Genomic DNA, 25,905 nt, shown 5'->3' with positions numbered 1-25,905 from the left:
CTACCATAAAATAAGGTTACTGAGTCTGTTCAAATGTCATCTTTCAAAGTTGTCACCTTTGAGATTTTATCATTTATTCTAACAATGTTGCCATTTCTCAAAACATTTTTGAACTCTTAGAAGAAGCTCCTTCACAAACAAGAAAGTCATTTTCATTACTTTATGTCACATTGGTATACTGACCAAAGTTATCCAGCTTGACTACTAATTTTATGTAGTAAATTCAGTTTTTGGATAATAACAATAATGATAGCAATGACAATTATTAATTTTAGTAGCTACCATTTATCAATCATTTATTATGTACTGAGTTGTATGAGGCATTTTACATACATTATCTCATTTTATTAACTTAATCATATTTCTAGTAATTTATTCATATTTCCAAAATCAAAATTTACCTAAAAAGGATGAAGATTTGACTCCATGTTAAGACATTTAGAAAAATGTATCACCAATTTTCAAGGTGGCTGGAAAGAAGCTCTGAAAGTATTCTGAACAAAGTACACAGCTTTCTCAAGTGAAGTCCATCATCTTTATGTTCATCTATATATTCGTCAATCTTTAATGAGATGGTTATAAGAAGTATATTATGAGGAATGCAGAATGATATGAACAGTCACCTCACTGGGTATATGAGTTCTGATACATTTCTTTAAAAATGTGTGTGTGTGTGTGTGTGTGTGTGTGTGTATGCATGATGTGTAGTAATAACACACACATCATTACTATGTGTAAAGCTTGTATACATTCTATACTGTCTTGGAAGTAAGCAAGCTCTCTTAAAGTACAAGGACAGGCTATACACTATGAATACCTCGAGAGCAATAAATAGAAACAGCTGAAACAACAACCCATGCAGAATTTAGCTTTCAGGAATCCTTCAACATGTAAAGACATTTAAACACTCCCATGTTCTCAATTTTAAGAAAGGAACTTACTCTTTTAGCCCGGTCTCTGTACTATTCCCAGATATATCTGAACCAAGAGAAATGCCAGCAGGAGACTGTCGTCCAGAGAAGCCAGATGAAGAAAAGGAGAGTCCATATGGTTCAAAACTGAGAACTAGAATTTTAAAACAACAACAGAGGTTCATATTTAAAACAAAGCAAAAATTATGAAAAAAAAGCAAAATATAAAATAATAGAAAACTAGAATCCAGTGACAATTTTTAAACTGGAAGGGACTTTGGAAATGATCTAATCAAATATTTATAGCAATAATAATAAAGCAGCTATGATTTATTAAATTTCTACTACAGTCTTCATACAATTAGTTAATCAAAGCCAGTCTTTCATTTTTCTTTTTACCACCCTTAAAAGCTAAAAAAGAATTCAATTAGGAAAGACAACTGATAAACCAGGTCTACTGAAAAGTTGCTGCTCTCATGCAAAAATGTTTAATGAACTATGAATGAAGACCTGACCATGTTTCTGTTTAACAAAATGCTCTTAGGCACATTCCTGTACCAACTGGACTGATGGAGCCCTCAATGTGAAATCCCCCTTACTGACAAAGAACAAGGTTTACCCAGGTTCAGATTCCTTTGCATCTGTACACCCAAACGAATTCAGTCAGAGCCATAAAATTCATATTGTTATTGTGGTAGAGCAGATACCGATATCCACTTTCCTCTTCTTTCTAAGCTACAGAACCTTCGATTCTTAGCTAGGTACATGGCCACCCAGAAAAGAGATGACATTTCTAGACTCCTGTGCCATGTGACTGAATTCTGACCAATGAAATTATATACACATTTTGTGTACAACTTCGGGGAGGAATCCTCCTGGAAGAAAAAACTTCCTCTCTCCCTTCCTCTTTTATGTTCATAAAAAACCATCATCAATACTAGGCTGCCTACTTCTGGATTTCTTTAATGGAAAAGAGCAATAACCCTCCGCCTTGTATAAAGCCCCACTTTCTCTGTTTTCTAATATGCTATTTAGCTAAACTTAATCCTAACTGGCACATTATCTCTTTGGACTGTCTGGATTATAATACAAAGGACCTTCTTAAATCATAAAAAGTATCTTAGAAAATAAAATGTGAACTTCTGTAATTATTATCCTCATCTTACAAATGAGGAATCTGTGGCAAAGAGCTTGCCAAAAAGTCACCGAAGAGTACAAAGACAAGAAATGAAAGAGGCAAATGAGAAATCAGATACTCTGGTTCCAGAACTGCACTCTCAACCATTATATTACACTGTCTCCTTCAAAGGAAACAGCACCTAATCCAAAGAGTACTAAATAAATTAGCTTGTGTGTTAGCTAAATGAATGATATGACTGTGCACTATAAAAAAATAATGGGCTAATTAATAAACAGGTGAAGGGTTCAGACTAGGTCAGCAGTTTCCAAGTGCTGATTTGATAACCAGGAACAAGCTGGCTTCACAGAATCTCTCACGTATCTTTTTATACATACAACCAGGCTTTCAGAGATATACTTACAGAAGGTATAGGAGTAGGTCTCAAAAATCTGTATCATTTTTTTTAAAACTCTCTATGTGATTCGGATTCTGAATCATGTTTCGAAACCAACTGTCTAAATCTAAGGTCCTTTTCAGATAGAATATCCTCTCATTTTAAGCTTTCCAATCATCTGGTTTAACCTTCTATCTCAAGGTTAGAAGGCCTCTTTTAAATAGCAGCTGTGACAGTCAGTCACCCAGCCTCTGCACTGAATGTTGAGAATTCTTTCATGTGTTTGTTGGCAATCTGTATATCTTCTTTGGAGAAATGTCTGTTTAGGTCTTCTGTCCATTTTTGGATTGGGTTGTTTGTTCTTTTGATATTGAGCTGCATGAGCTCCTTGTATCTTTTTGAGGTTAATCCTTTGTCAGTTGCTTCATTTCCAAATATTTTCTCCCATTCTGAGTGTTGTCTTTTTGTCTTGTTTATGGTTTCCTTTGCTGTGCAAAAGCTTTTAAGTTTCATTAGGTCCCATTTGTTTATTTTTGTTTTTATTTCCATTTCTCTAGGAGGTGAGTCAAAAAGGATCCTGCCTGTGATTTATGTCATAGAGTGTTCTGCCTATGTTTTCCTCTAAGAGTTTTATAGTGTCTGGCCTTACATTTAGGTCTTTAATCCACTTTGAGTTTATTTCTGTGTACGGTGTTAGGCAATGTTCTAATTTCATTCTTGTACATGTAGCTGTCCGGTTTTCCCAGCACCACTTATTGAAGAGGCTGTCTTTTCTCCATTGTATATTCTTGCCTCCTTTGTCAAAAATAAGGTGACCATATGTATGTGGGTTTACCTCTGGGCTTTCTCTCCTGTTCCACTGATCTATATTTGTTTTTCTGCCAGTACCATACTGTCTTGATTACCATAGCTCTGTAGTATAGTCTGAAGTCCAGGAGCCTAATTCTTCCAGCTCCGTTTTTCTTTCTGAGGATTGCTTTGGCTATTTGGGGTCTTTTGTGTTTCCATACAAATTGTGAAATCTTTTGTTCTAGTTCTGTGAAAAATGCCAGTGGTAGTTTGATAGAGATTGCACTGAATCTGTAGATTGCTTTGGGTAGTATAGTCATTTTCACAATGTTGATTCTTCCAATCCAAGAACATGGTATATCTCTCCATCTATTTGTAACATCTTTAATTTCTTTCATCAGTGTCTTAGAGTTTTCTGAACATAGGTCTTTTGTCTCCTTAGGTAGGTTCATTCCTAGTTATTTTATTCTTTTTGTTGCAATGGTGAATGGGAGTGTTTCCTTAATTTCACTTTCAGATTTTTCATCATTAGTGTATAGGAATGCAAGAGATTTCTGTGCATTAATTTTGTATCCTGCTACTTTACCAAATTCATTGATTAGCTCTAGTAGTTTTCTGGTAGCATTTTTAGGATCCTCTATGTATAGGAGCATTTCACCTACAAACAGTGACAGCTTTACATCTTCTTTTCCGATTTGGGTTCCTTTTATTTCTTTTTCTTCTCTGATTGCTGTGGCTAAAACTTCCCAAACTATGTTGAATAAGAGTGGTGAGAGTGGGCAACCTTATCTTGCTCCTGACCTTAGTGGAAATGGTTTCAGTTTTTCACCATTGAGGACGATGTTGGCTGTGGGGTTGTCATATATGGCCTTTATTATGTGGAGGTAAGTTCCCTCTATGCCTACTTTCTGGAGGATTTCTATCATAAATTGGTGTTGAATTTTGTCGAAAGCTTTTTCTGCATCTATTGCGATGATCATATGGTTTTTATTCTTAAGTTTGTTAATATGTTTTATCACATTGATTGATTTGCATATATTGAAGAATCTTTGCATTCCTGGGATATACCCCACTTGACCATGGTGTATGATCCTTTTAATGTGCTGTTGGATTCTGTTTTCCAGTATTTTGTTGAGGATTTTGCATCTATGTTCATCAGTGATATTGGCCTGTAGTTTTCTTTCTTTGTGACATCCTTGTCTGGTTTTGGTATCAGGGTGATGGTGGCCTTGTAGAATGAGTTGGGGACTGTTCCTTCCTCTGCTATATTTTGGCAGAGTCTGAGAAGGATAGGTGTTAGCTCTTCTCTAAACGTTTTGATAGATTTCGCCTGTGAAGCCATCTGGTCCTGGGCTTTTGTTTGTTGGAAGATTTTTAATCACAGTCTCAATTTCAGTGCTTGTGATTAGTCTGTTTATATTTTCTATTTCTTCCTGGTTCAGTCTCAGAAGGTTGTGCTTTTCTAAGAATTTGTCCATTTCTTCCAGGTTGTCCGTTTTATTGGCATAGAGTTGCTTGTAGTAATCTCTCATGATCCTTTGTATTTCTGCAGTGTCAGTTGTTACTTCTCCTTTTTCATTTCTAATTCTATTGATTTGAGTCTTCTCCCTTTTTTTCTTGATGAGTCTGGCTAATGCTTTATCAATTTTGTTTATCTTCTCAAAAAAACAGCTTTTAGTTTTATTGATCTTTGCTATTGTTTCCTTCATTTCTTTTTCATTTATTTCTGATCTGATCTTTATGATTTCTTCCCTTCTGCTCACTTTGGGGTTTTGTTTGTTCTTCTTTCTCTAATTGCTTTAGGTGTAAGGTTAGATTGTTTATTTGAGATGTTTCTTGTTTCTTGAGGTAAGACTGCATTTCTATAAACTTCCCTCTTAAAACTGTTTTGCTGCATCCCATAGATTTTGGGTGTTCGTGTTTTTATTGTCATTTGTTTCTAGGTATTTTGTGATTTCCTCTTTGATTTCTTCAGTGATCTCTTGGTTATTTAGTAGTGTATTGTTTGGCCTTCACATATTTGTATTTTTTACAGATTTTTTTTTCCTGTAATTGGTATCACCTCATAGCGTTGTGGTCGGAAAAGATACTTGATATGATTTCAATTTTCTTAAATTTACCAAGGCTTAAATTGTGACCCAAGATATGATCTATCCTGGAGAATGTTCCATGAGCACTTGAGAAGAAAGTATATTCTGTTGTTTTTGGATGGAATGTCTTATAAATATCAATTAAGTCCATCTTGCTTAATGTATCATTTCAAGCTTGTGTTTCCTTATTTATTTTCATTTTGGATGATCTATCCATTGGTGAAAGTGGGGTGTTAAAGTTCCCTACTATGATTGTGTTACTGTCGATTTCCCCTTTTATGGCTCTTAGCATTTGCCTATGCATTGAGGTGCTCCTATGTTGGGTGCATAAATATTTACAATTGTTATATCTTCTTCTTGGGTTGATTCCTGATCATTATGTAGTGTCCTTCTCTGTCTCTCGTAATAGTCTTTATTTTAGTGTCTATTTTGTCTGATATGAGAATTGCTGATCCAGCTTTCTTTTGATTTCCATTTGCATGAAATATCTTTTTCCATCCCCTCACTTTCAGTCTGTATGTGCCCCTAGGTCTGAAGTGGGTCTCTTGCAGACAGCATATATACGGGTCTTGTTTCTATATCCATTCAGCCAGTCTATGTCTTTTCGTGGGAGCATTTAATCCATTTACCTTTAAGGCAGTTATCGATATGTATGTTCCTATTACCATTTTCTTAATTGTCTTGGGTTTGTTATTGTAGGTCTTTTCCTTCTCTTGTGTTTCCTGCCTAGAGAAGTTCCTTTAGCATTTGTTGTAAAGCTGGTTTGGTGGTGCTGAATTCTCTTAGCTTCTGCTTGTCTATAAAGGTTTTAATTTCTCTGTCAAAACTGAATGAGATCCTTGCTAGGTAGAGTAATCTTGGTTGTAGGTTTTTCTCCTTCATCACTTTAAATATGTCCTGCCACTCCCTTCTGGCTTGCAGAGTTTCTGCTGAAAGACCAGCTATCAACCTTATGGGGATTCCATTGTATGTTATTTGTTATTTTTCCCTTGCTGCTTTTAATAGTTTTTCTTTGTATTTAATTTTTGATAGTTTGAATATGTGCCTTGGCATGTTTGTCCTTGGATTTATCCTGTATGGGACTCTCTGCGCTTCCTGGGCTTGACTATTTCCTTTCCCATATTAGGGAAGTTTTCAACTATAATCTCTTCAAATATTTTCTCAGTCCCTTTCTTTTTCTCTTCTTCTTCTGGGACCCCTATAATTCAAATGTTGGTGTGTTTTACGTTGTCCCAGAGGTCTCTGAGACTGTCCTCATTTCTTTTCATTCTTTTTTCTTTATTCTGCTCTATTTTATCTTCCAGGTCACTTCTCCATTATTCTGCCTTAGTTATTCTGCTATTGATCCCTTCTAGGGTACTTTTAATTTCATTTATTATGTTGTTCATCATTGCTTGTTTGCTCTTTAGTTCTTCTAGGTCCTTGTTAAACGTTTCTTGCATTTTCTCCATTCTATTTCCAAGATTTTGGATCATATTTACTATCATTATTTTGAATTCTTTTCAGGTAGACTGCCTATTTCCTCTTCATTTGTTTGGTCTGGTGGGTTTTTACCTTGCTCCTTCATCTGCTATGTGTTTCTTTCTTCTCATTTTGCTTAACTTACTGTGTTTGGGGTCTCCTTTTCACAGGCTGCAGTTTTGTAGTTCCCGTTGTTATTGATGTCTGTCACCAGTGGCTAAGGTTGATTCAGTGGGTTGTGTAGGCTTCCTGTTGGAGGGGACTGGTGCCTATGCTGTGGTGGATGAGGGTGGATATTGTCTTTCTGGTGGGCAGGACCGCATTCAGTGGTGTGTTTTGGGATGTGTGTGACCTTATTATGATTTTAGGGAGCATCTCTGCTGATGGGTGGGGTTGTGTTCCTGTCCTGCTAGTTGTTTGGCATAGGGTGTCCAGCACTACAGCTTGCTTGTCATTGAGTGGAGCTGGGTCTTAGCATTGAGGTGGAGATCTCTGGGAGAGCTTTCACCGTTTGATATTGCATGGAGCCAGGAGGTCTCTGATGGACCAATGTCCTGAACTCAGCTCTCCTACCTCAGAGGCACAGGCCTGATACCCGGCTGGAGCATCAAGACCCTATCAGCCACATGGCTCAGAAGAAAAGGGAGAAAAAGAGAAAGAAATAAACAAATAACAATAATAAAATAAAGTTATTAAAATAAAAACTAAAAAAAATTATTAAAAATTAAAAAAAAAAAAGACAGAAAGAAAGAAGAGAGCAACCAAGCCAAAAAAACAAATACACCAATGATAACAAAAACTATACTTAAAAAAAAGGACAGACAGAACCCTAGGACAAACGGTAAAAGCAAAGCTATACAGACAAAATCACACAAAGAAGCATACACATACACACTCAGAAAAAGAAAAAAAGGAAAAAAATATATATATCTTTTGGGAAGTCTGAGGACTTCTGCCAGCATTCAGTAGGTGTTCTGTAGGAGTTGTTCCACGTGTAGATGTATTTCTGATGTATTTGTGGGGAGGAAGGTGATCTCCATGTCTTACTCCTCCATCTTGAAGTTCTCTGCAGTTCTTTTATACCTTGATCATTTGGCTATACCTCTCTGACCATCCCCAGCTGTTATTAATTTTATTTTTTGAGAGACTAACAGTCTAAACTTGATGTGGTTTTCAAAAATCCACAGTTCTGTAGACAGGAGATTATCCTGCTACTTCCCCTTATTATCTCTGGTTTTATCTAACATTGGGGCTACAACATATTCAAATAACATTTTAACAGAATAATCCACACTGATTCCTCAATGCTTTTCTTGGGTAGGAACTGGTAATAAAAGTTAGTTCCCTGTATCCCACCTATGTTTGCTAATTCACATTATCTTACAATATTTTCCTGAAGTTTATTGTTACGAACTTGGCATTTTTCTACCCGAGAGAGCTAAGTACTGTATCTTTCATAAAAGTGACATTTGACTACTACTCTGCAAATGATTTATAAAAATCTCAAACAAGATCAGTATCAGAACCGATTGCCAATTGAAGGATTCCAGAATTAACAACTTTTTAAGCAGAAAATACCTATTTTTCCCCCACTCTTTACTTTCTGTAATAATCACAATTATAAGATCCATGATTTTATAACTTATTCTTCAAGTACATAGCATAAGCACTTGCTATGTCCTGTCTCGTAATTGATTTTCTTTTCCATGATATAAAAGACAGTTTAGGCTCATGAAATTTCTATTTTACTTTAGAGAACTTTTGAAAAATAGGTTTGGGAGGAGAGGGGAAGAGCCTAATTTGACAGTTTAACCCCATTTATAATGATGATTCCATGATCAAAAATGTACTTGGCAAATGAATATACTAGCTTGGGGAGTTTCAGGTCTATTATATTTGCATCAGCCACTTAACTTATTTTAAGAAAGAAGAAAGGCAGTGCCAGAAATTAGGGTCCTTGTCCTACCCCCTCTTGCCTACCCTAGCCTTGAATTGCAGTAATAAGAGCAACTGATGGGGAATTCCCCAGTGGTCCAATGGTTAGGGCTCTGCACTTTTACTGCAGGGGGCATGGGTTTGATCCCTGGTCAGGGAACTAAGATCCCACATGCCACACAGCACAGCTGAAAAAAAAAGAGCAACTGATGGCTCCCAGACATTTGAAAATAAGGAAATATGACAACTGGACCATGTCTCCCACTCTGGAACTCCAGATTTTCACTCCATGCCTTGGATGTCATAAGGCCTCTATATGCACTATAGTCAGAGGTTGGGCAACTCTAATTCAAAACTTTATTTCCCCTCACATATTCTATCAATATATGAGGAGTTAAACGGGAAGGAAACTGATTACCCTTTGAAAGAAAATTGTATTTTCTAGGCCTTTAGGTATCGTTGTGCTAAATAATGTCAAAAACTTTAAAAGAACAAATACTTCTGCAAAATAATAACATCAAGCCTATTATTAGTGTTTATACTTTTTGGTTTCATTGTAGGATGAACCATTTAGTTGTACTCATATGCCTAGCGCAGAACCTAAAAAATAATAAGTACTCTACAAAATCATTAAATAACGAATAGGAGAAAAAAAAGACCTTTCAGCATTGAACTTTTCAGTATTAACATTCTGAATTCCTATACAAATAATATTCAATGGTCTCCCTTTATTCATACATATGTGTGTATATATATATGTATATATATCTATATATATATGCCATCCACCATCAAATATCTCAGTGATCTCCTCTTTACTAAAATAATGACAGAAGTCTTTTCCTGACAGCCTACATTTTTTAAATGTAAAGTTATTCTTTTCTTTCTAGGCTGTTCCTAAATTCACTTATCAGACATTTCGCTGGAGGAAGCATTTTAACACACTTAAGCTATACAAGATTGTTCAGAATAAAATGAAACTCACTAGTTCATAGTAACCAGAGTTTTCTTCTGAAACTCTTCTGCAGATATGCTCACGCTGATATCTGTCAGCCCTTTAGCACAGTGACCAACATGATAATTCCACCTTCAAGTTCTTTTAAAATTCCAGGATGGCTGCCATATCTTAGGTACTTATGTACATGAAACCTATGGCTTTGGGAACACCTCTAGGCTAACTTATTTTTCCTGTTTACCCCAAATAAGGTCAGGGTGAATAAGTCACAAGCAGACTTAACAAGAGATAGTGAATCTCCTTAGTTATTTACTTACATGACTATAATATCAATTGCATTAAAAAGTGATGTCCCTACAATCTAGCTTATTATAAACCCATGAAAAATTACCTTTTTCCTGAGAAAGCTTTTCCTCCTGCCGTTGGTGGTGAGGTTTGTAAGGTGCTGCCCCCTGACTTAGTTCTTCAGCCACAAAACCATCCAGAAAAGATAAGGAAGCATCTACCTATATTAAAGTAAAGCAAAAATTAGGAATTAAAAAAACTTACCCTAAACATTAGACTGCATATTCACAGAAGTGATTTCAGCCCATATTTCCTAAAAATAATTTTTAAGTGAAAAACAGAACTTCAACTCTAAAATTGCTACTCAACTCTTTCTGAAACATCTATAATCAAAACACTCAGCTAAGAATCTAACAATATAAGTCATGTGCACTTATTATTCATTTCACTCACTGCAGAATACATTTTTGAGCATCCAACATGTTAAGGCATCATGCTAGATGTTATAACTGAGACAAAGTAAGACACAAGTCCTGCTTCATGAGACTTGTAACCTACCAGAGGAGAAGACACATACACTATGAGCTATAGTGTCTACATTAGTTTCCTCCTGTGGGGGGCTAAAAACAAAGCCCCCAGCAAAGGCTAGTTCCTTCTGGAGGCTCCAGTGGAGAATAGGTTTCTTGTCTCTTCCAGCTCCTAGAGGCTGCCAGCATTCCTTGGCTTGGGGCTATATCACTCCAATCTTTGCTTCTATTGTTACCTGGCCTTCTCCTCTCTGACCTCTTGCCTCACTTTTGTAAGGACCCTTGTGATTGTATCATGCCTACTCAGATAATCCAAGATAGTCTTCCCATTACAAAACCCTTAACTTAATCAAACCTACAAAGTCCCTTTTACCATATAAAGTAACTTATGCACAGGTTACAGGGATTAAGATGTGAATATCTTGGGGAGGCCCATTATCCAGCCTCCCACAGTGCCTTTGATTTAACTATCCTATTCCATTCTACCTAAAAATGCTTTGTTACAAGCCTGTGGAAAATTACTTAATTTCAATCAAGTACAAGAATAGAAAGGTACAAGAGAATGCTTAAATGAAAAGAGATGAAGAAAGAGTAAGGGGAAAAGGAGAAAAGAAAAAGTGAGGAGAGAAATAAAAATGAGATACACAAGAGGATATAGCAGTAATGACCTCAGAAACCACAGATTTGCCTCTCCTAATTTAGCCAAGTGTATACAAACAGCTCAGATAATTTAGAACAGCAGGTAATTCTCAAAAAATTTAAGTGGCATGTCACACTGTGCATTTGGCAAAGTTTAGTTTTGATAAGATTTTTTTTTGAGTTTTTTTTCCCATGTGGACCACTTCTAAAGTCTTTATTGAATTTGTTACAATATTGCTTCTGTTTCACGTTAGTTTTTTGGTCACAAGACATGTGGGATCTTAGCTCCCCAACCAGGGATTGAACCCACACCCCCTGCATTAGAAGGCAAAGTCCTAACCACTGGACCGCCAGGGAAGTCCCTCAATAAGATTCTTAAGAGATGAAGCCATGTCATCATCATTATCTTTTATTGTAAGAAAGGGAAGTAGAGTAACTAACTAGTTTAATACTATGTATAGCATATTTATTCATATAGTCTCTGGAATGCCTACCAAATGTTAAACCAAGGCCTCTACCCATGAGGAGCTAATGAAAAAAATTAATGAACAAAGGTTCAAAATGAATACAAGCCATGAACATCTGAGTCATAATTAGTGGGAATACTGCCCATCCTCCCCTCTTCTTCAACTATATGACATCTAATATAAAAATCTGAACAAATCTGACTTCCTTCTGGAAGTTTTCAGATTTACACCAATCTGACAGAGAACTCAGAGGTGAGCAGTAACTAAGTGCTTTGGATTAAAGGCAGCACTGGCTGAAAGTCGGTGGGAGAAGAAAAGGCGGGTGATCAGGTTCCAAAGTAGTAAAGATTTAGATAGTAGATGGACAAAATAAAATGGAGAACTTTTTTTCTTACATTCTCAAAGAGAGCAATAATAAAACGACATATTAGAGAAGTTCAAAGGAGATAAAATTTTTAAGTTCTCAAATTATTATATGTTAAAAGAGATTGTCATAGACTATAAACCCCTGCACTGCAGTTCTCCAGAACAGATTAGTCTTCCTGACTATTTAGGATCACTACTGAGTAGAAGCTCTCAAATGCTCTCTCACACTAATGTGAGAAAAATGCCAACCTTCATCTAAAGTGCTACAGAAATTACATTTTGGCATATTCCAGATATATCACAAATGCAAGAATTATTCTGTTTAAACACAATGCAATTTTGTAAAAGATGGAATGCAGATATCTTACCACCATGTCTTCACAACTCTTATCAACTGGAAGCAAGCCCTTCATAAATTTCACATTCTCATGCAAATGTTTTAATTCAAATGCATGCTGTCTCAAACAAGTATCCAAAGATGTGGTAAATTCCTGGATTAATCTCTCAACTACATTAGAAGAGTGTGCTTGAGGTGTCAACTTGGTCACAGCAGCAATTATCCAGGCTTTTGTTTCTGAAGAAATGGAGTCACTTCTAAGTAACTTGTAGAGCTTGGTTATAACTTCCTCTGGCGTTTCCTTATCTAAGAGGTAGGAATACTCCCCTAAAACCTAAAATAAAGAAATGTATATATGCAAATATCAAGTTATATAACAACTATACTCAGAAATTTAAACAAAGTGCCTACTGCCGGAATGAATTTAATTTATACTAAACGTATTCTCATGGTGAAGAAATTATTAAAGATACAATTGTATATTTTAGGTTCAAAATTACATCAAGAATTGGAAGTGAGTACAAAAAGGTTTTCCATATCATTAACAATATATAAAGTAGCATACCGTTACAAGTTAGCTTTCTTCTGAACTTCCAGGTTTGGATGTTGGTTTTTAAAAGCACTTTCACATTCTGTTACTATTTTTTCCAATAAGCATTTAAACAAGTGGTTCTCACATACTAGTATGCATAAGAGCCACCTGAGGTGTTTCATAGTAATACACATTTCTATACTCTCCTCCCAGATAATCTGATTTAGTATGTCTGTGGTGGGGATATACAATACACATTCTGAAAAAGCATCAGCTGATTCTGATGTAGATGATCCACAGAAGAGACTCTGACGAACACTGATCTATTTTACACATACTCTTTCCTACATCTAATTTATTCAGGTGATATATAATCCTATCGGTCTAAGGATCCTTAATAAACTGATAATTCATGGAGTGTGAGATTTTTCCTAAGTAGTATTTATGAAGTATATTCATGTATAATACTGGGACCAGCAAGAAAAAACAGTGAGGTGAGGTGATAGGCAAGGGAAGATTTATGGCTAGTAACAAGAAGAGGAAAAAAAAAAGAAATAGGACTACATAAATTCAATCCTTAAATAGTAAGATAACTTTTTGACTGGTTTAATAAAAGATGGAAGGAAGTTCTAGAAGAACAGGTAACCTAAATCCCAGTTCAAAAATCAATGGACTTGAGCTTCCCTGGTTGCACAGTGGTTAAGAATCAACCTGCCAGACGTAGAGAGTGGACTTGAGGACACGGGGAGGGGGAAGGGTAAGCTGGGACGAAGTGAGAGACTGGCATGGACATATATACACTACCAAATGTAAAATAGATAGCTAGTGGGAGGCATCCACGTAGCACAGGGAGATCAGCTCGGTGCTTTGTGACCACCTAGAAGAGTGAGATAGGGAGGGTGGGAGGGAGACGCAAGATGGAGGAGATATGGGAATATATGTATATGTATAGCTGATTCACTTTGTTATAAAGCAGAAACTAACACACCAGTGTAAAGCAATTATACTCCAATAAAGATGTTAAAGAAAAAAAAGAGTAGCCCCCACTCACTGCAACTAGAGAAAGCCCGCAAGCAGCAACGAAGACCCAATGCAGCCAAAAATAAATAAATTAAATTAATTAGTTAAAAAAACATCAATGGACTTAAGCTTCTGGGAAGATAGAGTAGGTGAATTTTTTCCACTATTCTTCCTGCTAAGTATGCCTAAAAACCCTTGATGTTATACATAAAACACATATACAAAGACTGAAAGTAGAGAAAAAAAGGCAGATGACTAAGAACCTTGGGACCTAAGGAACAATACAGTGGGTTATCTGTTGCCTCATATACCTCAGACTGGGGACTTGAGAGCCAGGAACCTAGAAATGCCAGTGGGAAAGGACAAAAAAGCCCCAAGAAAAGCCTGCCCTCTAGCCAAAGGGCCAGGAAGACAGAAAACTTTCAGATAATAATCCTTCTACTCCAGCCAAGCACCAAATAGAAAAAACTGTAGCCCCACCCATACCAGCAAAGGTGGAGTGGAGAGTCAAGACTTCAACCCCTACCAGGTTGTAAAAAGCATCTCAACTCCCCAGCAAGGGTGGTAACAGAGAGACTGAGTGAAAACCAGGAACTTCATCCCCGCCAAGCTGTAGAAAGGCCCACTCTTCTGCAGTGTCTGTGAAGACTACATAGGAAGCCTATACTTCACCTCCACCCAAGTTTAAAGAAGTAGCCCTCCCCCTCTCTGCTGGAGTGGTGTCAGGGGAAGCCTAGCAGAGACTCAGGCTCAGTGGAGGCCACATAGTTAGAGATATCTACACCCCATCTCAACACCATCACCGAAAGAATTAATCCACATCTATAAAACACACCACCCAACAATAAGCAGAATACCCACTCTTTTCAAGCACCCACAGAACATATAAGACAGATCATATCTTAGGCCATAAAATAAATCTCAACATACTTAAAAGAACTGAAATTAGAGTACTTTCTCTGACAACAATGGAATCAAACTAGAAATCAGTAACAGGAAAGATAACAAGAAATTTTCAAAACCCTTAAAAACTAAACAACACCCTTGCACACAATCTTTCCAGGAAACAGAAGAGGAAAGAACACTCTCAAGCATTTTATGAAGCCAGTATTACCTTGATACCAAAACCAAACATAGCAGAAAAAAACAAGAAAACTACAGACCACTATCCCTCATGCACAGAGATGCAAAAATTATTAACATGGTCTCAAGAAATATACAAAAAACAATTCTAGATTAATAAGTGAGTTCAGCAAGATTGCAGGGTATAAGAACAAAATACAGAAATAAACCTATACACTAATGTCCACTAATCTACAAAAAAAGGAAGCAAGAGTATAGGACAGAGAAAAAACAGTCTTTTCAATAAGTGGTGCTGGGAAAATTGGACAGCTACATGTAAAACAATGAGATTAGAACATTTCCTCACAACATACACAAAAATAAACTCAAAATGGATTAACAACCTAAATGTAAGACCTGAGACATACAACTCCTAGAAAAGGACACTCTTTGACATAAATCGTAGCAATATTTTCTTGGATCTGTCTCCTAAGGCAAAAATAAACAAATGGTATGCAATTAAACTTAAAAGCTTTTTGCACAGTAAAGGAAACCATCAACAAAATGAAAGATAACCCTCATAATGCGAGAAAATATTTGTAAATAATGCAACCAATTTGTATATTTTGGTTTAATTTCCAAAATATACAAACAGCTCATATCAAAAGAACAAACAGTCCAATGAAAAAACGGGCAGAAGACCTGAACAGACATTTTTCCAAAGAAGACGTACAGATGGCTAACACATGAAAAGATGCTCAACATCACTAGTTATTAGAGAAAAGCAAATAAAAACCACAATGAGATACCACCTCACACCTGTGAGAATGACTATGATCAAAAAGTCTACAAATAATAAATGCTGGAGAGGGTGTGGAGACAAGGGAACCTTTCTATATGGTTGGTGGGAATTTAAATTGGTGTAGCCACTATGGAAGACAGTATGGAGGTTTCTTAAAAAAATTAAAAGTAGAGTTGCCATATGATCCAGCAATCTCACTCCTGAGCATATACCTGGAGAAAACTATAATTTGAAAAGATACACGCCTCTAGTGATCATAGCAGCATTATTTACAACAGCCAAGACAAAGAAACAACCTAAAATGCCCATCAACATATTTAATGGATTAAGAAGATGTGGTATATATACACAATAGAATACTACTCACCCATAAAAAAGAATGAAATAATGTCATTTGCAGCAACATGTGTGGACCTAGAGATTGTCATACTAAGTGAAGTCAAAGAGAAAGACAAACACCATATGATATCACTTATATGTGGAATCTAAAATATGACACAAATGAACTTATCCACAAAAGAGAAACAGACTCACAGACATAGAAAACAAACTTATGGTTACCAAAGGAGAAAGGGGTTGGGGGAGGGATAAATTAGGAATTCGGGATTAGCAGATACAAATTACTATATATAGAATAGATAAACAACAATGTCCTACTGTATAGCACAGGGAACTATATTCAAAATCCTGTACTACACCATAATGGAAAAGAATATGAAAAAGAGTATGTACATATATGTATAATTGAATCACTCTGCTGACACCAGAAACTAACACATGCTGTAAATCAACTATACTTCAATAAAATGAAAAGAACCAGAAAACAAACTAGTGGTTACCAGTGGAGAGAGGGAAGGGGAAGGGGCAGGTTACGGGTAAGGGATTAAGAGACACAAACTACTATGTATAAAATAGATAAGCAACAAGGATATACTGTATAGTACAGGAAATTATACCCATTATCTTGTAATAATCAATAATGGAATATAATCAGCAAAAATAATGAATCACCATGCTATACACCTGAAACTAATATAATATTATAAATCAGCTATACTCCAATTAAAAAAAAAGATTTTGAAGTTTCTCCTGAATTTGTATCACTTTGCACCATTGTAAAGTTGAAAAATCATAAGCTTAACCATCTTAAATCAGGGACCATCTGTACCTAAGTATAAATCTAACAAAAAAGGTACAGGATTTGTATGCTGTAGAAAAAGAAACACTCTAAATATATGAACATATCATGTTCATGGAGGAAAATACAAATGGACACCAAATACAACAATCAATTTAGACAAGGATTATCAATGCTAAAACCATTGATGAAAGATAGCTGAAGAACAGATGTTCACAAAGTCTCACAGAATCACCTCACAGATTAGTTCTAAATTAGTAAGGAGAAACAGCATGTTTACAATGGCGAGAACCTTTACAAAGGTCACCATCTTAACCAAACAAAAGAATTTACTATCACCAATAATTGGAGGAACTGACATTATATGCATCCTGATACAATGCAGTGAGAAATACATATTGACAATGTAGTATTCTTGCTAAAAATGTTTAACTGAACCAGAAATAGTCCAATTCAGAATGCTGGACATTCTGCAAGTCAACAGTATTCATCCAAAAAAATCAATGTCATGAAAACAAGAAGAAACTGCGCATCACTGTAAAATAAAAGACATTAAAAGACATAGCTAAATGCAATTTGTGAATCTTAACCTGATATGGGATTGGGAGTAGAAAAATAGTCATAAGAGACATCTTTTGGACAACTGGATAAGTCTGAATATGGACTGTATATTGGGTGATATTAATGAATTAAGGTCACATTTCTTAGGTGCAATAATGGTTTTATGGTTATCTAGAACATCACTCTTGGGAGATTCACACTGAATTTTTTATAGGGTAAGTGTCATGAGGCCTGCAACTCAATTTTATTTTTATTTATTTTATTTATTTATTTTTTGTGGTACATGGGCCTCTCACTGTTGTGGCCTCTCCTGTTGCGGAGCACAGGCTCCGGACACATAGGCCCAGTGGCCATGGCTCACAGGCCCAGCCACTTCGCGGCACGTGGGATCTTCCCAGACCGGGGCATGAACCCGTGTCCCCTGCATCGGCAGGCGGACTCTCAACCACTGCGCCACCAGGGAAGCCCCTGCAACTCAATTTTAAATGGCTCAACAAAACAAACTGTATATAGGTAGACCTAGCTATAGATATAGATGTACTGGGTTGGCCAAAAAGTTCGTTCGGGTTTTTCCATAAGATCTTAGGGAACCAAATAGATACAGTAAAGCAAAGGTGGTTAAAAATATTAACTGGGAATCTAGGTGAAAAGTATAGGGGTATTTATTACGCCATTTTTTCAACTTTCCTGTAGATTAGAAAAGAATTCTTTAATAAAAGTCTGGGTAAAATTATGGTTAACACGCTAACATTTGGCAAAACCATAAAATATTAAAGTGTGAATATCCTATGACCCAGAGCTGCACTTCTCCAAATCTCCCCCTAAAGAAATGCTCACTCATATGCACAAGAAAGAATATACAAAGGTGACAGGATGTATACGATTATGTAGGTTTATATAACGTAAAACTGTGACCTTGTTTTGCAGAGATGATCTCCTTGCTGGCTTTGATGAAGCAAGCAGCCATGTTGGGAGGCCCACCTGGCAAGAAACTGAGGGCAGCTCTTGGAGCTAAGGGCAGGCAACAGTCAACAGTCTGAACCTCAAACCCTCAGTCTTACAGCTGCAAGAAACTGATTTCTGCCAACAACCACATGTGAGCTTGGAAGCAGATCCTTTACTAATCAAGCTTCAGATGAAACAGCAGCCCCAAGTGACATGATGATTGCAACCCTGAAAGACCTTAAGCAGAGAACCCATGCCTGGACTCCTAACCCACAGAAACTGTGAGATAACAAATGTATGTTGTTTTAAGTTTGTAGTAACATTATTATGCAGCAATAGAAAGCTAACATAGCACAGATATATGAGTATTCACATATTCAAAAATAGATTCACATAGAAAACACAACAAATGCATTGTAGACACAGACAGGCATCTAAATAAATACCCATATTTAAAAGACTAGTCAAGTGAGATGGCAGAGAGAATGAATAGATAAGTAAATAGTTAAGTGATAGAAGGTAGCCACTGGGAAAGAAAATTGACAGCTGAAGGAGTTAACTGAGTAGAACAGAATGATTTCTGAAGAAATATATTATTAGTATTTGACTTTATAAAAAAAAAATAAACATTTATGATTCAATGTACTTTGCTCACCCAACTCATAACTTGAAGAAATCTCTGTGGGTAGAACACATTTTCCACATCTAGTAAAGTGAAATAAGACTGAACTGCATAGAGCCTTAATTGTTGATTTTCTGTTTCATCATCAAAACCTACAAAGAAATTAATATACCATTTTAATTTCTACTAAATTCTCTAAGGACTCTGTAATAAAAACATTTAATTTTAAAATCTTTGCAGAATGCAACAGTTTACTAACCTTCTGCTAGCAGTCTCAGAAAGTTATTGGGAATATCAGGATGCATAACATCTCCTCCCACTGAAAATACAGCATTCATTGTCTGAATAAACCACGCATTATCAGGAGCATATGTGTCCACAGTGTTAAGAACAAGTACACTTCCAAATGCCACTTATTAAAATTATCCTTTCTGTATAAATCTTAAAAAAAATAACCCTCAGTTCATCCTAGTTTGGCATTTATACCTTTAACTTCTGCCAATAAATTGTTCTATACTCCAGCTTTATGTAAAATAGGTGCTCAGTAAAAGCTTATTGAATAAACTTAATAAACCAGTTCATGGTGCTTTATCTAGCACCATATATTACACATAACAGGTGTCCAATAAATAACTCTGAAATAATTGAAAGAAATGTTCCAGCTAACTATGGACAAAAACAATGGAAAATGATATGCACTTCAGAAACTAAATGTTGTGACATGTCTATCTGAACAAGTTGTTGACCCTCTTTTCTAATCTGTTCTTCTTCAGTTCTAAAATTCTATCATTCTGCTGGCCAGAGCTATAGCACTGGTTAGGACAAAACTATACTTAAGCAATTTCCAAGATACTTTGATCAGCATTATTCATTCATTCAATCTTAGATTTAAACAACAGACATCTTAAAAAGAATGATGAGTAACCTCGTAACCTGCAAAGTTCCTTTGACTTTTAAGAAACAAATGTGAAGAAAAGTAACATGTGAATGGAGTTGCCAACTACTTCACTGTGACAATTTCTAGTATAAACAGTAGTGTAAAGGATAAATTTTTAGCATCCTGATCCCCTCAACAATCCCCTGAAAACAACAAGAACTTTTACTCAGGAAAGAAACTGAGTAGGAAGTAAAGTCAAAGACAAGGAGGGACTCTAAGAGGAATCAGACAGAGATTCCTGTATCCTGCTGATAATACTGACCAATGGAATAAAAAGAACCAGGAAAAAAGTCATCCCCTAGGAAGTCTACACAAATTCTTGCTTTTGACAACAAGAGAGGCTTGAATATCAGGAATGGAAGTTACTGCTGGGCCTCTGAACTCAACGTGCAAGTGACCATGTCTAGAGCAATTATTTTAAAGTCACTGTGTAACTAAAGGTATTTTATGACTCATGGTCCAAACAAAGGATATTTCTCAGCCAGCTCAGCTATTTTGCCAACCAAATTGACAATAATATATTCTTCTTTGCTCTGATGTAAATATTCAAGCATTTTCTGGACAATCACTGTTATATTCTGTGCATTAGTAATTCTATAAAGAAGTTCCAGAGTCTATTTAAGAAAGAAAAATAAAAATAGTATTATAAAACTATGCATGATAACAAATAAATACTGTAACATATAAGTTTATAACAGTTGATTTTTCCACTTTTATGTAGCTCTACTGGGCAGTTAATAGGTGCTCAAGAAATGCACATTTTAACTGAACAGAACTTAAGAAAGGTAAGACTATTGTCAAAAAAAAAAAAAAGAATTATAATCAACTCCAAAGTCTAAAAGCCTTCTATTGATATAGATAATAATCATCTGACATCTCTACATGACAGGCCATGTAAAGACTAAAAAGTTAAAAGGTTAATAATCTATTTTCTAAAAATGTAACAGCTTCTTAAACCTACATTACTTATACCTGTGTGCTATGCATGTGTGCGTGTGTGTGTATACATGCATACACATATAAAAATCCAGTCTTGCAAAATGCTTTTTCCACACTACCCGAACAACAGAAAACCACACTTGAATGGATTTGTCAGCTAAGGGCAAATGGTCTCTAATGGATGGATAAGGTAGTGCAAGCACTTCAAACCCCAGCAAGGCCTACGTTCAGAATCTCGGGTATCAAGGAAGAACCATTTTACAGCTTTCTCAGTGATGAGGCATATACCTCTTGCTGCCTGAAGAAAGATGAAGGAAGACCAGTACCAGAGTAAGCTCCCATTTGGCTGGCTTTCTGAGGTTCTACATCAGGGTTGTAAAAATATCATAGTTCCCAGAAATCAGTAGGAGACAAAGGGCAATAATGAAAAAGCATCGTTTACTGGCATTTCAGGAGCAACAATATTAGCTGCAGGAGAATTTCCACATATCCTTCTCATCAAACTTGTTCATCTATCTTTAGGGTTCTTTCTAATTTTTCAGTCCTATACCCAGGACTTCAAGTACAAAGGACAACAGATTTTCAATTTTTTTTTAACTGTTCCAGTTAATCCTTAACACCATTTAAAATCTATAAATACATAGGTTCCCCATGTATTTATAACTTTCAACCTATGAAGCTACTTCAGACATGCTTCCTGTAGACTCTATACGTCACATATTTTAAGATAATCTACACCAAATTTACTTCCTACTCTAAGACCATGAAATTTAGCATTTCCAGGACTGAATGGGGACTGGTACTATGAACTGCATGGCTAGAGGTCTTTTCTGTTAACTCCTTCTTGCCTTCTTTCTCCCTGCTATGAAAGAAAAGTAATAAAATCAGGTAAAAGGGAATCCCAGCCCCAAGCAACAGGTCACTCCATACCCCAGGACCAAAGTTCTTGCCATATGGTTACTGATGGAGGTTAGAAGTGACAGTGGCATCGAGGAGACAGTACTGCAGTACCTTCTTGGGGCACCACTGATACTCAGTACCCTTCCCCAAAAATTCAAGCTACTTTTCTCACTACAGATCAGACTTCATAATTTTAAAAGTTGTCTAGTTTCCCTTTGACTCTCAGTTTTAAATGAGATCCCGATAAATAAATACAGCAATAAGAAAACTGTATCTAAGTCAACCGTGTTCAATTTAGTACTTAACCACACAAAGAAAATGCATGCTCTATGTCTGTTCAAAGTGGAAGAGCAATATAATTATTTGCTACTGTCCCTTGGCATCTTCTCATTTTTCTACAATGTCCACACATAGAAATTAGTACATCTGTAAACTTCCTGGATTCATTCAAGGCAGGTAACAATTTTCAGAAGATTAAAACTATGAATGCAAAAAACATATATGTATATATATGTAGATGGCAATTTCTTGAAAATATTATTTCAAAAATAGTACTAAAATTCAAAATTCATAATCTTATCTTTTAAAAATTATAGTTGTTTAATGTAATACAGTGTTCTCTCAAATAAACTACTTTTAATTCACTGCTTTTAAGTAATTTAGATGTTTAGTAGATTCTGTTTATCTTTATTATTTTTAAAATCAGAAATAAAACTATCTACTCTTCTTACCTAGGTCCCATATACCATTTTAAATGAAGGTATAAAGTGATTCTCTACATAAGAATTAACAGATATATCTACATGGACACCCAAGTAGATACTGAAGCAATTTTATAAAAGGAAAAAGTTGAAAAAAATTAATTAAATTATACAACTTTCCTTCCAAAAAGTTCAAAACATTTTAGGGATATCTTTATTAATTCTTTCAACATTCCTACATATTCAATAGGGACTGCATTAGCCTAGTTTATAGACGTTAATAATGGAAAAAATTAATCATCATAAATAACTTCTTAAAATTGTACTAATAGAAGACCTGGGAATAGAGTTCAGGTCTCCGATTCATACAATTCTTGGACCAAAAAGATATTAATGAATCCTATACAGGTAACTGGACCTAACTCCTCCAACTCATAATTTATTTTTTTATTATTTTTTTAAGAGTGCTCTTGTCTTGACAGCATTTGTTTCATTTTCTATTTTATTTATTTCTAAAACTATTTCTTATCTATTTATTTATTTATATTTTTGGCTGTGTTGGGTCTTCATGGCTGCGTGTGGGCTTTCTCTACTTGCGGTGAGCGGGGGCTACTCTTTGTTGCGGTGCGCAGACTTCTCATTGTGGTGGCTTCTCCTGTTGGGGAGAGCCCATGGGCTCTAGGTGCATGGGCTTCAGTAGTTGCAACACGTGGGCTCAGTAGTTGTGGCTTGTGGGCTCTAGAGCACAGGCTCAGTAGTTGTGACGCACGGGCTTAGTTGCTCTGCAGCATGTGGGATCTTCCCAGACCAGGGCTCCCTTGCATTGGCAGGCAGATTCTTAACCACTGCGCCACCAGGGAAGCCCCAACTCATAATTTAAAACCATTATTGTCGCAGACATAGAGGATGGACTTGAGGACACCAGGAGGGGGAAGGGTAAGCTGGGACGAAGTGATAGAGTGGCATGGACTTATATATACTACCAAATGTAAAACAGATAGCTAGTGGGAAGCAGCTGCATAGCACAGGGAGACCAGCTCAGTGTTTTCTGACCACCTAGAGGAGTGGGATAGGGAGGTTGGGAGGGAGACGCAAGATAGAGGAGATATGGGGATATATGTATATGTATAGCTGATTCAGTTTGTTATAAAGCAGAAACTAACACACCATTGTAAAGCAATTATACTCCAATAAAGATGTTTTAAAAAATAAATAAATAAACCATTCTTGTAATTACTGACTCAAGTGCTTTTTAGAAAAGTTCCTTAAACTTCAATAGAAAGAATAAAATGCACTCAAAAGTTAAAATACACACGTGTGCAAATACACACTGCCCACCATTTTAATCTCTCTCCATAATACCAACAAAAAGTTTAAAAATTTTAACACTTCACATACATTACTCAAAATACCAGTTTACCTCTCTTTTAATAATGGGATCAGGATGGTCTAAGCATTCAATTATTGTCATCTGGTGTTGAAGAGCCAGAGTGGGATCCTGTTGGATAACATAGGTAAGAGCCTTCAATCCTAGAAGCAAAGATTACATTATAGAAAGTGACATAAAACAAATGCCCAGCAAATTTCAAAAACTCTCTTGGTAATTTCCATCAAAAGAACCAATCATCTTACCTAAATATTTGAGATTTATTTTAGGTGACAAAACAAATTTTCCAATGCACTTGGCAGCCTTCTCAAGTAATTCCGATTTAGGATAAATAGAATAGACTGTATGTACACATTCAAACAGAATAGCTACAGAAATAAAATATTATAATGTCAGGGATCATATTAAGGCATAATAAAAGAATATATCTGTGTAGAACTCCTAACAAAACAAACTAATTGGAAGGTCAGTTTTAGTCAAAAATCTTACTTATGGAAAATTTTTCAAAGATAAGAACTTTACTGTTTTCAGGCTTTATACAGTTGTTAGGATTACGTTACCACAGTACAATTTAAAGAGAATGATATATATTAATAGATAAGAATGATATATTCAGTCATGCAACAAGTATTTTCTGAAACTTCCTATGAGCCAGACATTGTTCTACTAGTATGGATACAGCGGTGACAAAAACCCCTGCCCTCAAGGAAATCGCATTCTAACGGACACGTAAGTAATACATTCACTGTTCCCATATAAATAGATACTTCCAACACTCCTTGAATGCTTAAAATAATTTATTCTTAGGCATTTTCTATCACTTTTACATAGAAACTGTATATGTAGTTTATTTCAGTGCAGTTTATTTCAACATAATCATTTCAGGATACTCTAGCATTTATTTCAAAATAGTGCCACTACTCAAAAATCTTCAAACCACTTTTTAACAATTAACCTCCAAGGATATAGAAAATCTACTGAACATCTTAATAGTGTTCAAATTTGATTTTCTGGTCTCATCAAAGATCTGATAGCTATAATAGATGATCAAAGTGGATACTAAAATTTTTTTCAAACTCTCTTAAAGAGCATAAGTCAAAGAGCTGGAGCTTTGCCATGGTAAAGAAGAATCATTTAGGCGCCATTAAGTCCTGCATGTCCTGTGGAATCACAGAATGAGAAGTAAGACACAGAATCAGCAGGCTTAAAAACAGTTCTACTATATAGTTGAAGCATATTGTGTCTTTGATAGAATCACTCCTGCTCTTTTTCCAAAAGCTTAAAACATAACAATCAAACATTTGTATACAGGATATAAGATAGATCCTGAATATTCAACTAACTATGTTTTACACTGCTAAGCTGCCTATCAACTGATACACATATAAATTTCTGGTAAAAAGCTTTACATAAATAAATACTTTCTAAAGGAGAGAGAAAAGAAATCAGAAGGAAAGATTTTTAAGAAATAAACAACTCTTTAAGAAGGGAACTGACTTTAATTAAAGGAAAACCTACAAAGTAAGTCAACTGAACCTAAAAAGATTCTTTATATATCCAGATGTTATGCTGTAAAAAGTTGTTACTCTGTGCTATGAAAAAAGCTGATTTTATGACTTCACGAAGTAAACAGAGAGAGCCTTAGTCAACTAACTTAACTAATCAACTAAGGCAGGAGTAGGCAACACATCATTAAATACAGCCCTCAGCCTATCTTTGTAAGCTGTGAACTAAGAATGATTTTTACATTTTTGAGATATAACTGACATATAAAATTATTACTTTTAGGTATACAATTACATTTTTAAAGGTTTAAAATAAACAAAGGAGAATATATGACAAAAACCTATATGACCGACACAAAACCTAAAATATTTACTATCTAGCCCTCTTTTCAAAAAAAGTTTGCCAAACCCTGAACAAACATGCTTGTCCTAAGTAAGATTAAAAATGATGATGTTCCATTTTCTATCATAACTGACATATTTTCCTTTATGGATTTCTACCATTTAGAGCTCTCCTATCAAGATGTTTTACTGACAACAAAAGCTTCTCATTACCCATCTAAAACCTAAACTTTTAT

The 25,905-nt window shown here is 35.7% G+C and overlaps 1 protein-coding gene across 1 annotated transcript in view; it reads right to left on the bottom strand.

Annotated features, from left to right (window-relative positions):
• AP4E1 (adaptor related protein complex 4 subunit epsilon 1) overlaps positions 1 to 25,905 on the bottom strand; it is a 67,695-nt gene that overhangs the window by 17,255 nt on the left and 24,535 nt on the right. The window contains exons 9-16 of the mRNA XM_065872125.1: positions 24,068 to 24,190; positions 23,856 to 23,965; positions 20,370 to 20,509; positions 19,218 to 19,330; positions 18,992 to 19,110; positions 12,308 to 12,610; positions 10,047 to 10,161; positions 942 to 1,065 (exon numbers count right to left, since the gene is read on the bottom strand). Coding sequence (XP_065728197.1) covers positions 942 to 1,065; positions 10,047 to 10,161; positions 12,308 to 12,610; positions 18,992 to 19,110; positions 19,218 to 19,330; positions 20,370 to 20,509; positions 23,856 to 23,965; positions 24,068 to 24,190 — 1,147 coding nt within the window. The remainder of the gene's footprint in view (positions 1 to 941; positions 1,066 to 10,046; positions 10,162 to 12,307; positions 12,611 to 18,991; positions 19,111 to 19,217; positions 19,331 to 20,369; positions 20,510 to 23,855; positions 23,966 to 24,067; positions 24,191 to 25,905) is intronic.

Source organism: Phocoena phocoena, chromosome 2 (assembly GCF_963924675.1).
Source record: "Phocoena phocoena chromosome 2, mPhoPho1.1, whole genome shotgun sequence".
NCBI classification, from domain to species: Eukaryota; Metazoa; Chordata; class Mammalia; order Artiodactyla; family Phocoenidae; genus Phocoena; species Phocoena phocoena.
Note: the sequence above shows the minus strand (reverse complement) of the source record. Positions and strands in the feature narration are given on the sequence as shown.